Source organism: Oryzias latipes, chromosome 13 (genome assembly GCF_053564925.1).
Source record: "Oryzias latipes strain Hd-rR chromosome 13, Olatipes_Hd-rR_3.1".
Lineage (NCBI taxonomy): Eukaryota > Metazoa > Chordata > Actinopteri > Beloniformes > Adrianichthyidae > Oryzias > Oryzias latipes.
Window position 1 is genome coordinate 33,248,641 of NC_136249.1, and position 16,569 is coordinate 33,265,209.

At 46.0% G+C, this 16,569-nt stretch overlaps 3 protein-coding genes across 3 annotated transcripts; all 3 read left to right on the forward strand.

Moving 5' to 3' along the window:
- Positions 1 to 917: 917 nt before the first annotated feature.
- LOC101159688 (claudin-4) lies at positions 918 to 1,926 on the forward strand. Its single transcript, XM_004075232.5, has one exon. The coding sequence runs from the start codon at positions 989 to 991 to the stop codon at positions 1,655 to 1,657; it is 669 nt and encodes a 222-aa protein (XP_004075280.1). The 5' UTR covers positions 918 to 988; the 3' UTR covers positions 1,658 to 1,926.
- A 4,869-nt stretch (positions 1,927 to 6,795) lies between these two features.
- LOC101159455 (claudin-4) lies at positions 6,796 to 9,515 on the forward strand. Its single transcript, XM_078929665.1, has one exon. It carries the CDS (start codon positions 8,449 to 8,451, stop codon positions 9,223 to 9,225), a length of 777 nt encoding a protein of 258 aa, XP_078785791.1. The 5' UTR covers positions 6,796 to 8,448; the 3' UTR covers positions 9,226 to 9,515.
- A 2,918-nt stretch (positions 9,516 to 12,433) lies between these two features.
- On the forward strand, positions 12,434 to 13,473 carry LOC101159211 (claudin-3). The gene has a single exon (XM_004075230.5). It carries the CDS (start codon positions 12,526 to 12,528, stop codon positions 13,171 to 13,173), a length of 648 nt encoding a protein of 215 aa, XP_004075278.1. The 5' UTR covers positions 12,434 to 12,525; the 3' UTR covers positions 13,174 to 13,473.
- Positions 13,474 to 16,569: the final 3,096 nt, after the last annotated feature.

Here is a 16,569-nt window from a genome sequence, read left to right on the forward strand (position 1 = left end):
ATAAAATAAAAAACCTTCACATACCACAAAAAATAATTGTAAAAGGTTATTTTATTTTGAAACATCTTGTTTGCATATAAGTTGGCATGAACAGTCAATAAACATATAAAAACGATAAGCCACATGAGTTCAGACTGATGCTCAGTACTTTAGTACTTCTGTTCCTTCGTACTATTTCACTTTTCATCTTTACTTCTTCTTTACCAATTGGGAGCAGGATGGGGGGGCTTGGGCTAAAAATGGGTCGATTGTCCTCTGCTGGTCCAGAAATGTTGGGCAGATCCGGTTACACCAAACCCATAATTAGGAGTCAGGTTGGTTTTGAGGTTTGCCGTGTGTCATGAGGCGCTCTACAGAAACTCAGAGGAGCGTCATCGATCTACCTGGGCATTTCTTTGTTTGTTTTTTAACTTGGGGTTACATTTATGCCCCCCCCACCACCCCCACCTGTTGAGGTTTGCGGCTCATTTTTTGCGGTTGGTTGTTGATTCGGCGTTCCCCTCTGTGGATGCTGCAGACGCTCGTGTGGTTAAATCCTACACTTCCTGACATTCCAAACTGTCCTGTGATGTTCAACATCATTTTAACCTGAGATGTCAGCCTCCGAATCTCTTCATGATTCTTTCACTTCTACTTGAGACAAATTCCAGAAACGAAAATGTTGTATTATTAAAGGTTTTTGCGTTGAGCGGTTTGTTGATGTGATTTGGACTTCAGGGCCTCCGTAGAGACAGATTGTTGTCGCGATGCTCCGTTTGGAAGCAGATCTTTTCCAGCAGATGAGGCCACCTCACGCTGACTCCACCTTCAGTGCTCTTAGCTGTATAAAGAAGGTAGATCTCCCTCTCTTTTGCTGTGGCTGTAAGTCTTACCGAGGGCTTTGAGATCCGATACCCCCTTCGTCCCGAGAGCTTGAGTCTGCGGACACAGAAGGCCCTCTGTCCCTCTCAGCCCTGGAACAAGACAACTCCGTTCTGCTCCTTCGGACATGTCCTCTGCAGGCGTGGAGATCCTCGGGATGATCCTGGCGGTGGCGGGCTGGCTGGGGGTGATGGTGGCCTGCGGCCTGCCCATGTGGAGGGTGACGGCCTACATCGGGCAGAACATCGTCATCTCTCAGGTCATCTGGGAAGGCTTGTGGATGAACTGTTCGGTGCAGAGCACGGGCCAGATGCACTGCAAGGTGCACGAGTCCATGCTGGGGCTGCCGGTGGACCTGCAGGCAGCGCGGGCGCTGGTCATTGTCTCCATGGTGCTGAGCATCGCGGGCATCGGTCTGTCCGTGGCCGGGGCCAAGTGCACCAACTGCAGTGGGGACGAGAGCAGGAAGCCCCGCCTTGTGGGGGCCGCTGGGGTGACCTTCATGGTGGCGGGGCTGCTTATGCTGGTAGCCGTGTCCTGGACCGCCCACGCCATCGTCCAGGGCTTCTACGACCCGCTGTTGCAGGAGACATCCAAAAGGGAGTTCGGGAACGCGCTGTACTTTGGTTGGGCCGCCTCCTGTTTGCTCATTGTTGGGGGGGCCCTGCTTTGCTGCTCCTGTCCTTCGAGACCAGCTGCGGCCCCCAGTGGTGGAGCCTCTGCCCCCTCCAGGGTGAACTACTCTGCAGTCAAAGCCATGTCGACCAGCGGGTACACCCGAAGAGACTACGTTTGAGCGCACCGGGACTCCCAAGTCGTTGAGCTTTTCATTGTGACCACTTTCTGAAACAGTTTTTAACCTTTTTTAAATGGAAACACAATTCATGAGTACAATAAAGGTTTTCTTAAAAAGAAAAAACTAAGTTAATGTGATTTATTCCAAGTACATCAATGAACAACTTTCTTATAACTAAATAAAAGATGTATCAGATGTTTGCTCTCCGGTACGGACAAACGCTAGCTGTGGACTTCATTGATGAAAGAGGCTGTTGTGCTAAACGAAGGGATCTCATTTCAGCCCAAAAACAGCAACAATGAGCGACTTGTTTCCACATAGGAGCTCATGCCTTTCTGCCATTACAACCTGTCAGATAAAAGTCTCCATCTGCCTGGAGACGTCCAAACGAAGACACAAAGACTCCATTGATCACTGCATTCGGTTTTGCTCCTCTGAGGTTGAACGTTTGCAAAAGTGTCCACGAAAAGACAGCGAGCAGCGACAACAAAAACCAGGAAGAAGGAAAACCGAGTTCCTGTCGAAACTCCTGAGTCTCTGCCGAAAGTCTGTTTGGTCCGCGGCGTTAATCAGGAGGGAAACTGATAAGACCTGCCCCCCCCCCCCACTTTGAGCACACAACCGTATCAGCTCTCTGAACGCACAGGCCCCGACTCCACAAGCAAGACTCATTACTCTGTCCTCAGAGACCTTTTTAAATGGCGAAGGCCACATCCACTACCTCCATCTTGGTGTCATTACCAACCATGAGGTTGTTTACCATCATTTCCATGAAAAAAAATCTGAAGATGGAGGACAAATGTTTGCTGCTTTTGAGTGTCCTCAGGTTCCTGGAAAGCTCAAGCTAATTTTCAACCGACCAACATCCATCATCCCACAGGGCGAGCTGTTTGACGGTTCTAAGTGGGCTGACTTTCTTCAGACGATCCCTCATCCAACAAACATGCAACACCTTCAGATCTTTCTGATATTTCTTCTAAGCTCACTGTGCTTTTCAAGACATCGTCATGCTTTGTAAAATGTGTAAAACTGGTGACTTGATTGGTATTTTCAAGAATTGTACTAACCGACCAAAATAACTCCATGAAGAGGACTAATTCAGGATGTTATATAAGATGCAGAAAGAGCAAGGAAAGAAAGTCTCGTCTTGTCTAACTCAGCTTCAGGATCAGAACGAGACTGGATCCATGGGACAGATCGGGAAGACGGACACTGCTGAGCGCCAAGAACGCAGAGAAACATCTGGAGAAATGTTCTGACGAGACCCAAGAAGAACTTTGCGGACTCAAAGGAAAGATCAACAGTCACACATGGTGGTGGCAGTCTAATGGTGTGGGAACACTTAATGAATACTGTGCTCTTAAAAAAGTCTGGAATTAAAACGACCCTTTTTTTTTTTTACTTGTCCTGTCCAACAGCTGGGCAGACAGATGAGAGCTGAGGGCCTCTTGTGTTGGACATATTTTACTTTAACAAGAGGGGTTATTAATCTTCAGACAAACCAAAGGTATGTCTGAATAAACCCCTTTTGTAATTGAGGCCAAACTTTATTAATTTCAACCATGTTTAAAAAACTTGGGTGTTGGACCGGACGGAAAAGGAAAGAAGGGAAGAGAGAGGGATGTTAGGGAGAGGGGGGGGGGGGGGTCTGAGGGTGATAATAGGGGGGGGGATAAGACCATGAAGCAGCATAAAGCAACAAGTTAACTGGTTGTTTATCATTATGGTAAGGTTCAAATGTAGTACAAAAAGGGCGGAGCCTGTCCACACACACTCAAATGTTATCAACACACCTGCTAGCTACAAAAATGTTCACATGTCAACATGTACACAAAACAGATAGTGTTCACACACGCATACCTATGCCTTTAAACCAACTAGTGTGAAATCTTTCATTCATTCAATCATGCAAACTGTTAGTGCAAAGGTGAGCTAACACCTGTGCTCAGGTGAGTGTTTATGTTCTTCTAAAATGGATGGTGGAATGTGAAAAGAAGGAGGGAGAGTGCCCAGCCATCCCCACCCCAAGACCCCCGCCGCAGCAGCAGCGGCAGCCGGAATCCCCCCCAATGCCACACGGCAGCAGGCAGTTGAACATGGACAGAGAACATTCATGAACAACCGCCCCCCGGGCGACCAAGCCCGGCACCCAAGCCAGGGCCAGCAGGACCGCCGCGAGGCCCCTAGAGCCAGAGAGCAGGGAGGCATGGGGGGAAAGAGAGTGCCACCCCAGCCCAACCAGTACCCACCCCCCAGGGGCACGAACACCCCCGGCTCACGTGTATTGTGAACCCCCCCTGCACGGAGACCGCACCGCCGGGCCCAGGAAGCCGGAACCTAGGGGACACGGCCACCGTTGCCACGCGGCCCGTACCCCCCACCAGGGAAGGGGTAGGGGACAGATGGTCCTAGGTCCCACCTTCCTTACAAAATGTGTGTGAGTGTATGTGTGTTTGAGAGGGTGTGTGTGTGCATGTGTGTTTGTTTATGTTGGAATGTATATATTGAGGGGGGCGGGGTGTGTATACTAATTGAGGTGGAGTTAAAATTGGCGGGTAGGGCACTGAGGGGACATCTCCTGATTACTCACAGTGATGTCCCCTCACCCTCCCCACCAAGGGGCCCTAAATGTCTAAGGTGCGGTTAAAATTGGCAGGTAGGGTGCCAGGAGGACATCTGCTGCTTGCTGGCAGTGATGTCCAAGCACCCCCCCTACCAAGGGCCCTACATGTCTAAGGTGCAAATAAAACCGAAAGAGGGGGGGCCCACTCCATACGGCACCCATAGGAGGGGGGCCACCGCCAAGTAACCCCCCCCCAAGGCGCATCGCAGGCTAAATCCCCCACCCCCTCACCCTAATATGAGGTTATATGAGGAAGGGGGTAAGTTGGGGACAGCTGGTAGAGGGTCCCCCGGTGGTCAAACAGCCCCCCCCCCCCAGCAAAGGGGCCGACACCCCAGGCCCAGCACCACCCACCCCACACAGAGAGAGAGGAGCCAGAAGGCTCCAGACCCCCCTGGAGCAAGAGCCGCCTGGTTGAGGGCAGAGTAAACAGAGGCGCACGTTTAAATGTAAACTTCTGTGCTTCAGCACATGCCCACATGAAGAAATGTGTTTCTCCTCCACGCCACAGCGTGATGCAAATCGCCCCCCCCGGCGGAGGGATACCCAGTCTAAAGTCCATACAGCTCCTCCTTCAAAAACCACTTTAGGACACCACTACAGCTTCAAACACCCCCACCAATGGAGCAATAGGGAGGAACCACAGGGAAAGCAAAGCAATTCGGAATTGGCCTAAAAGTCCATGAAATCAATGCAAACATAAGAAAGTGTAAAAGTTGTGAAGCTTAAAAGAGGATGTTAAAGTTTTTTTCTCAAATTCTCCGCAGTAGATGAATCCCTCAGGCGGGAAGATCCACAGGCGATAGCGCTGGAATGAGGCCTCGTCGTGGGTTTTTGTTTCTGCACCTGAGGACCTGAGAGCTCTGGCAGGGTCATGACCTAAAAGCAACTCTGATCAAAAGGAAGGTCCAATTCTATTAACCCTTGTACTATCTTAGATGACCCCACCCTTCCATTGACGTGTTCTCCCTACCATGACAAAGGTGGATAAAGGTGGAAAGATTTCATGTAATCCATGGACACCAGTGAAGATCACAAATCATTGAAGGAAAAAGGTTCAGAGAACTGTTTAGTGGGTCTAGATGACCCAACCCCCAATGGTAAAGTGCCTAGGACAGCACAAGGGTTACGACTTTCATGAACGAATAACAGACTGGAAGCGTGTGCAGAGATTTCAACATTGGTGTGAAGCTCAACGTCATTCTGGTTCTGGTTGAAAAGGCGTGCAGCGGAACAAGCTAGGCAAGGCAAGCTTATTTGTATAGCACAATTTGTACACAAAGTAATTCAAGGTGCTTCACAAAACAGAAAAATGCATCAAAATCACAATACATCATAGAAATAATCAACGTAAAATTTACTTTAAAAGAAAAGAAAAAATTTGAAGGAAGGAAAGGAAAGAAAAGTGCAGATAGGACCTTTCAGTCATATACACGGCTAAACAGAAATGTTTTAAGTCTAGATTTGAACATGAACACAGAAGAGGCCTGTCTTACGCCTTCAGGGAGGCTGTTCCAGATTTTAGCTGCAGAATATTGAAACGCTGATTCCCCTTGTTTAGTTCTGACTCTGGGTATCAACAGGAGGCCGGCCCCTGAGGTCCTCAGAGTACGAGATGGTTCATATGGCACTAACATGTCAGAGATGTACTTTGGTGCTCGGCCATGGAGAGACTTGTACACAAGCAGAGCTGCTTTGAAGTCTATTCTTTGAGGTACAGGGAGCCAGTGCAAAGACCTGAGCACAGGACTAATGTGATCATACTTCCTGGTTCTGGTCAGGACTCGAGCAGCAGCATTCTGGATGTACTGAAGCTGTTTTACAGCTCGTTTGGAGAGGCCGGTGAGCAGGCCGTTACAGTAGTCTAACCTACTGGAGACAAATGCATGAATAAGTATCTCCAGGTCTGGATTTGACACTATATTTTTGATTTTGGCAATGTTTTTCAGGTGGTAAAACGCCGCTGATGTTACTGACTTGATATGGCTAAAGCTGGTTTGTAGTATTTTTCTTACTAGCAGGAAGAAAAGTATTCCAATCATCTATTCTAGAGATTACAAAAGCATGAATTAATATTTGAGCGCTGGCTCTGGAGAGCAATGCAGCGACGCTTTGGACAGCTGCACACGTTCTCCGAGTGTTTGCTCTGGTTATCTCTGCATGGCATTCACATTTGTGTGAGGCAACGTTGCAGTCTTGCTGTTTTTAAATTGAGCAGATGCTCGTCCACTTAGTTGCTCTGTCTCAGTCTGTGTTTTAATGTCAAAAAAGATATATTTAATACATGATCATTGCAATGATCTCTGAACTCCCAGATAATTTACTCTAAAAGAGAAAGGACTGATGCGCATTGGTCTACAAGGGAAATGGTTTTGGATCACCAGTAAAAAAACAATAAACATTTGGTTTACTTGGAACGATGGACAGACCTGAGAATCTTCTTGTCCTGAAGAAAACCGCTTTTGATCAGCAGAACGGGACGCCAGAGCAGCGCCACAACAGTAGTTTAAACATTGGACTGATCTACTACAGCGTCTCCAACAGACTTACAGAGCCACTCCAATGAAAATGACGGTTTGGTGTTTTTTGCACGTATCGTGGAATTTTCCTGATGAGGACATTTATAAAGCAAATAAAGCTTCAAATCTGAGAATTCCTACATTGGAATTGTCGTGAATTTGAAACAACGTTGGAAAAAAGCTGGATTTTCTTTTCTTTTACCTTAAAACCACATAATCCTAATTAAAAGACCACTGGGATACTTCGATCAAAAGATGATCAGATGATTGGTTTTTACGTTTTTCATCCAAAAGCAGTTCTTTCAGATCCCAGACGACTGAGAAACTCTGTTTCCACAGAGTGTCCAGCAGCAGGAAGGCCTGACAGTTCATCATATAAGAGAGAGACTTGATGTTTAATCTCTATGTACAACTTTTGGTTTCGGCCTAAATGTTTTTGTACATATCAGTGAAAATCCAACATGGTTAAAAGCAGAACCGGCACATGGGAAATCTGAGTTCCATTCCAAGGGGGGCGAATGAGGGTCATTCAGTGTGGGTGGGTCAGGCAAGACCCTCACGCTGCTGCCTAACTATGTGGCCACTAGAGGGCTGACGTCTGGGTCTCCCATTGCCGGTCCCGTAGACGGTAAAAACAAATCGAGGTGGGACGTCACCCGTAGGAAATTCCTTACCTCTGGCTCTTGCGAAATGAGGCAAATCCCTCGCCATTGCTTCCTGATACTGGCGCCGTGGTGTTGAAACCGGTTGACAGGGATTGGTCCGAGTCGCTCTGAGTCATCGCATCTATGGCAACGGTGACAGTCGTTCCGGTATCCGTTAATACCCCAGCGCAGATATTGCAGGGTTGTGTCAGGAAGGGCATCCGGCGTAAAAAGAAAATCACTGTGTGAAGCTGATTGGCTGTGGCCACCCCTGGGGGAAAATCTGAAGGGTGAAAATCCAACATGGGGCATATTTAATTATAAGTGAAGTTGCAGTGTTCTCTCGCTATATCACGCTTCACTTCTCGTGGTCAAGTGGCGTGGCGTGGCATTGGTGTTCTGCACCCTGATTGGCTGTAGAGCTATCAACCTGTCGACCAGTCTCCTCCGTGCCATCTCTGCTGTGCAGAATGAGTTCAGTTTACCACTTTTACTGTACATGATTCCTCATCAGATCTTTGTTTTTTTATTCTATAATACTGGACTAAAGTGGATAAAGTGTGTAGTGAGGAGTTTTACAGCCTTAACATCTAAAATCTTTGTAAAAATGAAAGATTTGGTCTATTTCAGGTTAATTTTGGAATATAACTTCTGCCATAAATGAAGGATCACAGTAGCAGCATTCATAGAAATGTTTTTAGCTCAAACTGCATATTGTGTTCTAAAAAAGGACTTTTACGATAATATTAGGAATTCTCTGCATGTTTCCCTCAAACGGCAGCTCCGACTGCGTCTTGTACTTTCAGTAACTTATCAACTTCTCTGTTAGCCTTTAACCACTCAGAGCTGAGTGATGCGGCGCCTCTGTTTACTCTGCCCTCAACCAGGCGGCTGAGAACGCCACCGCGGCTTTGGGGATTTAATCATTAATCTGGGGCCTCCACATTCTTAATATTTTGGGCTGATGAGGCGGGACGGAGGAAAATTCGAATTCCCCACCGACCAATGCCCAACAGTCTCCACCCTGTCTGGGCCAAACTTTGCTTTGGACGTCACGTCCTCCTGGTCTACCTCTGCAGTCAGAGCGAGGAAGGTCGTGCATTTGGACTCAAGCGCAGCTCGGACATGCCTTCGCTGGGGTTGGAGATTCTCGGAGTGGCCCTGGCTGTCCTGGGCTGGATCTCGGCCATCGCTTCCTGCGCGTTGCCCATGTGGAGGGTGTCGGCCTTCATCGGGGTGAACATCGTCACGGCCCAGGTCACCTGGGAGGGCATCTGGATGAACTGCGTGGTCCAGAGTACGGGCCAGATGCAGTGCAAGATCCACGACTCCATGCTGGCTCTGAGCGGCGACCTTCAGGCGGCTCGCGCCCTCACCGTCATCTCCATCGTGTTGGGAGTCCTGGGAGTCCTGGTGTCCATAACTGGGGCAAAGTGCACCAACTGCGTGGATGAGGAGGCCAGCAAAGCCCGGGTGATGATAGCTGCCGGGGTGGCCTTCATCTTGGCTTCCCTCATGCAGATCATTCCCGTGTCGTGGTCGGCGCACGCCATCGTCACGGAGTTCTACAGCCCGCTCATCCCCGAGGCGCAGAAGAGGGAGATTGGGGCGGCTCTGTATTTGGGCTGGGCCGCCGCAGGATTTCTCCTCGTTGGGGGCGCCATTCTCTGCTCCAGTTGCCCACGGCAACCAGAGAAAAGGTACGGACCCCCGTCAAAGATGGTGTACTCCCACACCAGGTCAGTCGCTCCGAGCGGCTATGACAGAAGAGACTATGTCTGAAGCCGGACTTTTCTCACGTCCGTCGCCATGGAAACGTTGAACCATCAAGGACAAACCTTCATAGTGAACGATACTTTGAATGATTTCTGTTTGCCACTTTGTTGGAAGCAGTATTTTGTACTGTGACAGTATATTCTGTGACTGTTGACGGTTTCTTCTTTGGTTTCTTTCTGTTTTATATAACTTTACCTAATCAAATGCATGTTTGCTATAAAGTTTTACTGATAAAGTCTGTTTTTATTTCTACATTTTTCCTAAAATAAAAGTCGAAAACTGACTCAGCAAGCAAAGCTCATCAGTGTGTCAGGAAACCTGCAGAGAAGGTTCACCTTCAGGTGGAACGTGTCGACGGTCAGCCGCTGCTCCTGTTTAATGTGACTAACAGTCCGAAACCCGACACGGTAGCTACAGCGTGCCGGGAACCTCCTGCCTTAGTCTGACATCAGAAACCGTAACACTCACCTGTCATTTAGGTAACACCACGAGAGGCGGGGTCACTGGCCTGGCAAAACCAATTCTCACCTGTAGCAGGAGGCTTTTTATTCAAAAGGCAACTCCCACCACATGGCCCAAAGAAATGGACCAGTTTACCAAAATAAAGGGCAGAGTTTAAAGATAGAAAAACCACTGAAACCCTGACAGATAGATAGAGATAGAGATAGAGATAGAGTTCTTCTGACCTTCCAGAACATACAAATCAATCACGAAGAAAAATTTACAACTTTTTACAACAAATATTTATTTATTTATAAAGAAGAATTAAAAATGGAATTAAAGCGCTGTAAATTAAAGCTGAATATAAAAAACTGTTTAATAAATGAGCAAATAAAAAAAACACAAGAAAAGCTTGAAGATAAAAACATGAAACACAACAAAAACAAAACAAAATCTCATATGGGACCAAATGATTGGCCAGGAACAGGAACATAAGGCTCGAAATACTAAAGTTATATATATCGTCTAAAGTTTTGGCTGTATGTTAAACGATGCAGCTTCTCCTCAAAACTAAAATAATATGTTAAAGTTAAATACAATCTTTTTTCAAAACTGCTTTAGACAAACATTTGGAAGTTGGACTGCTGTCCATTAAGTTTGTGTAAATATTTATATGAAATCCAAATTTAGAATAAACCAAAATGATTCACCCTTTAAGTTTTAAAGTTACTTTTATAAACCTTTATTTAAAAAGAAAACGTGCTTACTGCCATTAAAGCGTTTGAGCAGTTTTCCACTTTGATGCAGTAAATCAGCATCTAAATGTTCACTTTCAGTATATTTTAGGTGTTTTTTGTTTTTCCACTTGTCCAGCAAATGATTAAACAGATTAGATCTCTTCTGTTGGACAGATTTTGCTGTTACAAAAGGAGTTTATTAATATAAACCCCTTTTGTATTTGGAGCTAAATTTGATTTAAATTACATTTAAATACATTTCTTGTTGGACCAGATGGAAGATTTGAGCTCCTCTTGGTTTATTCATTGCTGTGGAATTTAAATCTTCATAATAAAAGGTTTCTTTAATGGTATCCAAAATCGCTTTTTCTTCAATTTTTTCTGCTTCTTTGATCTAAATTAAACATATAACTTATAAAGTAAACTAGACTTTTAGAAGACTGTAAAGCTTTTATATGAGATCTATTGTAAGATAAATATACAACTTTTTCTTTGTGGTTAAATTCATATTTTATCAGTTTTGAAGCTAAAGTTCGTTTGGTTTTCATTACAGTTTCACACTATTTGAATTAATATCTGGAAAATTTCTGAACTCACATTAAAGAAATGGAAATACAAAAAGAAAACCTCCAGGCACAACATGATTAACATAAAACAGGAAAAAAGGAGAACCCAGTACGGAACCAGGTGGAACTCCCTCTGTAAGTTAAGGATACAGCAGTTTGTGAAGTTTAAACACACCAGCAGTGGTGAGTTTAAAGCTATAATTGACTGAGCTGCCATTCAATGTAATGTTATTTCTGTTGATTTATTAAAATAAAAGCCTTTGATTCCCACCAGCAGGTGAAAAAGGAATTCTTTCTGTTCGCTTTGGGATCCTCTGGTCGCCCTCACCTGTCCCTTCCAGCTCCCATTCACCTGTTGAACTGAGATAACAAGAACTCTTCCAGACAATGCCCCCATTGCGAGGATCTGGTGGGGGTGGGAGGATTTCTTTTTTAACACTGTGAGTGTGGAGCGCTTATGAGAGCCGTACATTAGTTAAGAGGCTGTCACTAAGTAACAGAGGCCTGAAGTCCTTTATTGGCCTTAAAACCTCACGGAGGATGTCTGTAATAACCAGAAGAGTTTCTATTTATAGCTATTCAGCAATGATTATTCCAAAAATAAAAGCCACAGAAAAGAAAAAAAGGCTAAAACATATAAATGATAAGATTGGTCGTTTATTCCAAATCCTAAAGTTTCCAACCCTCAAGGAGGAAACCCTTTTATTTTTAAACCTCCCATTCATTTCAATGGGGAAAATCTTTTGATGAGTTTAAATCAACTATGAATTTAAACAAACTAAAACGTGTTTAAACTGAATGGGACATTACAAATAACTGAGAATGATAAGCTTTAGTCCCTTTACTTGAAGTTACTGAAAACTATGAAAACATTTTAGAAGTTGGTGAAAAGTCAAAGATCCCGAAGTTTGTTGAAAGTTTAGAAATTTAAAAAAAACTAAACATCTTTAAGCCTCCTATTTATTTCAATGGGAAAAAGAGGATGTTTTGCTTGACTTTTATTAAATCATAAATGTAAAAGATTCCTGATTGAGATCAATGTTCTCTATTAAAAATGGCTTTAAATGATACGGTTGACGGTTTAATCAAAAAGAGCAAAAAAGTAGAAAAGGGACAAAACTTTAGAAGTGAGTGAATGAAGCAGTTTGGAAATGTTTGCACAGCTCAAGGCAGACGAGCTGAAGTCCTCTTGCATGGATGGTGGAGGTGATGTCCTCCTCAGAGGCTAACGTTAGCCTTCTGGCCAGCAGATTTCTGTAACCCCCCCCAGCCTGGGCCTCTGGTTGTGAGAACACATACCTGCTGGCCCCTCAGCTGTAAGAGCCTCTTTGTGGGCAGGCCTTTGTGAGGCTGCCCATGTAAGCCGATAGCAGGAAGTCTTGAGCGCCTCCAGGTCCTTCCTCCTGGTTTTCTGTGAAGTCATCCTCACCTGGAACTCCTCCCCCGCCGCTGACCCGTCTTATAAAAAGGATATCGGTCAGGCGGAGGTGAGAGATCACCCGCCGATCCCAGACTGAAACCAGCCTCCTGAGGAGTGAGGAGCACCGGCAGAGGAGTTCAGGATGTCTATAGGACTTGAGCTGATCGGTATTTCCTTGTGCATTCTGGGATGGATTATCGCCATTGTGGCGTGCGCCCTCCCCATGTGGAGGGTGACGGCCTTCATCGGCAACAACATCGTCACGGCACAGATCATCTGGGAGGGCATGTGGATGACCTGCGTGGTGCAGAGCACGGGCCAGATGCAGTGTAAGGTCTACGACTCCATGCTGGCGCTGTCCCAGGACCTCCAGGCTGCACGCGCCCTGACCGTCATCTCCATCCTGCTGGCCATCCTGGCCGTGCTGGTGGCCATCGCAGGGGCCAAGTGCACCAACTGCATCGAGGACGAGGCATCCAAAGCCAAGGTGATGATCATCTCCGGGGTGTTCTTCATCGTATCGGGCGTCATGCAGCTCATCCCCGTGTCCTGGTCCGCTCACTCCATCATCAGAGACTTCTACAACCCTCTGATCCCCGACGCCCAGCGCAGGGAGCTGGGGGCCGCCCTCTACATCGGCTGGGCGGCGGCCGCGCTCCTGGTCCTGGGCGGAGGACTTCTCTGCTGCTCCTGTCCGCCGCAGGAGTCCAGGTACAACCCGTCCCGGATGGCCTACTCCACCCAGAGGTCTGTGGGGGGCCCGGGCCTGGAGAGGAAGGACTACGTGTGAATGAGGAAGGTCAGAGGAGCAAAGACTGCATCTGATCGCCACACGGACTCACGATCAGAGGGACGAAGGTTTTCGTCTGTCTGACCGGCACCTTTTTATACCAAACAGCTCCATGTTGTTTACGACTGATTTTTGTTAGCGTAGAAAAACTGTCTTCAATCATCTGCTGCAGCCAAGAGACGGTAAAAGTGTATTTAATGCAGCCTTCAGGTCACTGGAGTCTGCTCTGTTATGCAGCTGAGTGATCCCACCTGTATTAATGTTTTGTTTCGTTTATAATAAAACTTTTTTGTAAGATAACTTTTGTGTCCTTGCCTTAAAAACAACAACACCTGGACAGAAAGATGAGTCAGAAGAACCACAAAGAAAAATGACAGCGTCTGCGTCTCCTAAGAACAGCCTGGACAATAATCCCAGGGATCCGGGCGAGCCGCAGCTTTGGCGCTCGGCCCGGACAAATAACCACACGACCAGAGGTGAGAAGTGTGACTGCGGGTGACCAGGATGACCTGATGAAGACGGCCATGAAATATTCATCAGCATTTCACAGCAAAGGCTGGACGGCGTCCAGTTGTCGCTTGACAACCATCGCGGCCGTATCAGTGTCACCTCCTTTACCGGGACGACAGAACAGTTCAGACCTGAAGGCTGTCTGAGGTTTAGGTTTGCAGAGCTTACGTTGTGTCCTCCAACCCTCGTGGGGGTTTATGTCACTGCATTTCTGACTCTTGACTGGAGTCTGGCGGTGAAGTCTTCACAGAGAAGATCAGATCTGCAGAGAAAGATCCACTCAGATTTGGGATAGAAGACAAGCAATCAGTCAGTCAGGCTTTACTCCTGCAGGGCAAACTCTGCACATGTGACCGATACTGGGGAATGTGAAGGGCAGGGAGGTTGCCTGGCACCTGAAGGTGGAATAGAAAACCCCCCTCTTCATTGACTAACACAGGCCTGCTGTGTTTGTCAGTGAAAGCAGAAACTCAGCGAAGCTCTGATGCATAACGGCGAGGAGACGAACGCTCAACCCTGACCAGATCTGCTGCTGTTTCAGACGTTTGGTTAAGCACGCCAAAAAAAAGAATACAAATTTATTAAAAACCACAACTCTGAACATGAATGTAGTACTAGAATCGAAAACAGGAAGCAGGGATGTGTGGTGGATTTGTATTTTAAAGCTTCCTGCATTTTCAGGAAAAACCAAACGATTAAAAGGACCAAAAGAAAAACTGCAGAAAACACAGAATACTGCAAAAAAACACAGAAAACTGCAAAAAAACACAGAAAACTTCAAAGGAACACAGTAAACTGCAATAAAAACTGCAGAAAACTGCAAAAAAACGCAGAAAACTGCAAAAGAAACTGCAGAAAACTGCAAAAAAACACAGAAAACTTCAAAAGAACACAGTAAACTGCAATAAAAACTGCAGAAAACTGCAAAAAAACACAGAAAACTGCAAAAGAAACTGCAGATGAATTACTGATAATGTACGTTTTTTTAGCTGGTTTCTCCCAAAGAAATGTTTTGAAGTTCAGGAATTCAGTAGAAACTCAGCTACTGAGGTCAAAAACTACAAGGTGTCTTTCTAATGAGCATCTCCAACCAGGAGGAGGCCTCCCCGCTGACACACTGCTGATGAAAGCCCTCGGTTGGCTCAGAAAACCCTCCTTAGTCTCCTGGAGGAGCTGGACGTGGAAAATGGAGGTCTGGACGTCCTGACTGAGACTTGCAGCATCTTCTGTCACTGCATGGTCACACTGCTCTGACGCTGTTTTGTGTTAGTTATTTTTGCAAACAGCAGCCTCGGATTCACCTCTGAGAATAACAACAGGAAATACAACAGAAGGGTAGTTTCAGAATAAAAGCACAGCAAAGACAGTGAATTCAGGGCCGCTGCTGTGTTTTCTAGGGGTTAAAAGTCCCAAACGAAGGTTTCCAACCAGCTTTAAAATATATAATCCAGCAAAAATGAAAATTTTAATTTAAACAAAAGTATATTTATTCTAAATTAGTATTTTATTAAAGTAAAACTAGAGGATTTTAATAAAAAAATGAACCTGAAGCAATGATTAATAATGATTAATTATTATGCTTTACTAAAACAGCAAATAATCTTTAACGTCTCTATCATATTAACATACAGAGCAAATAGAATTATAATTTCAAAAATTTAAAAGACTTGGTGGTTTGGGCATCTGGTCTGGACGCCTCCATGGGGGAGGGGTTCCGGTTTGTGTCACTAGGCAAAGACCCTGGGAAAGATCCATGACAGGCTGGAGAGGCCAACAACACTCAGCCCCCCCCCCCCCCCCCAGAGCAGCTGGAGGTAGTTGGCCAGGAGAAGGAAGTCTGGGCAACTACTGCTGCCCTCTGACCCGGTCCTGGATGAGCAGAAAAAGATGGATGGACGGAGGGACGGAGGGATGGATGGAGGGATGGACACATGGACAGATGAGTGGATGGATGGATGGATGGATAAGTGGATAGAGGGAGGCAGGGAGGGATGGACAGACTGATGGATGGATGGATGGATAAGTGGATGGATGCGCTGGAGGACGAGGTGCATCAGTGAAATCTGTGGCTTTAGCTTTGGCTCTGATCCGATGCGCCTCCTTGTTACTCATGATCTTAAAAACGTTCCTTCTGGTTCTAGGAACATGTAGAGACGATGAGACTGCAGACGGATGCAGGAAGGATGTCTTACTTTACATGAAATTCTTTGATCTAAACATTTGTTTTTTTGTTCTTCTGTTCATCTCTTCAGCTTCTTTTCCTCTCCTCTCTTCTCCACATCTTCTCTGATCCAAAGGGATTCGGGAGAACAGTCCTCCAGAAAAGACAGAACGTGATGTGAAGAAGCAGAGTTTCTGCTCAGGTTTGTTCTGATAAGAACAAAGAGACGGGATCCTCCCTTAAATTCCCGCTTTGCTCTTCTGCACAATCAGGAGAAATTCACAGCGTGTTCTTTCTGGAGAGGAAAACAGTTTTATAGTTTCTAAAACAAAACTTTTATTTAAAGGAAATCGTGTAACTTTTTCTGTTTTTGGTTATTCTGCATTTTCAGTTTACAAACATGACACCTTTTCGCTTGAACTTTTTGGTCTTTAAAAAAAGTTTCTTGCCATTTTGAATCCATGTTTCCATTTAAAGAACCAGAACCACGCTTGGCCCGTTGGGTCCAGTCCAGAGCATGTTTTCTCTCAGGATTGGAAGCTCAGCAGAACTCAAACGAGGGACTCGGTGAACCTGCAGGCGAACCCTGGTGCTGTCCGGCAGCAGTGAGTGAGTCAGTCTACACGAACCCCAAACTGCTGATTCCTGAAGACACTTCCCCCCCGGGTCATCTCGAGGGCGAGTAGAACCGGGACAAATCGTCTCGAGAACAATAAACTTTTTTT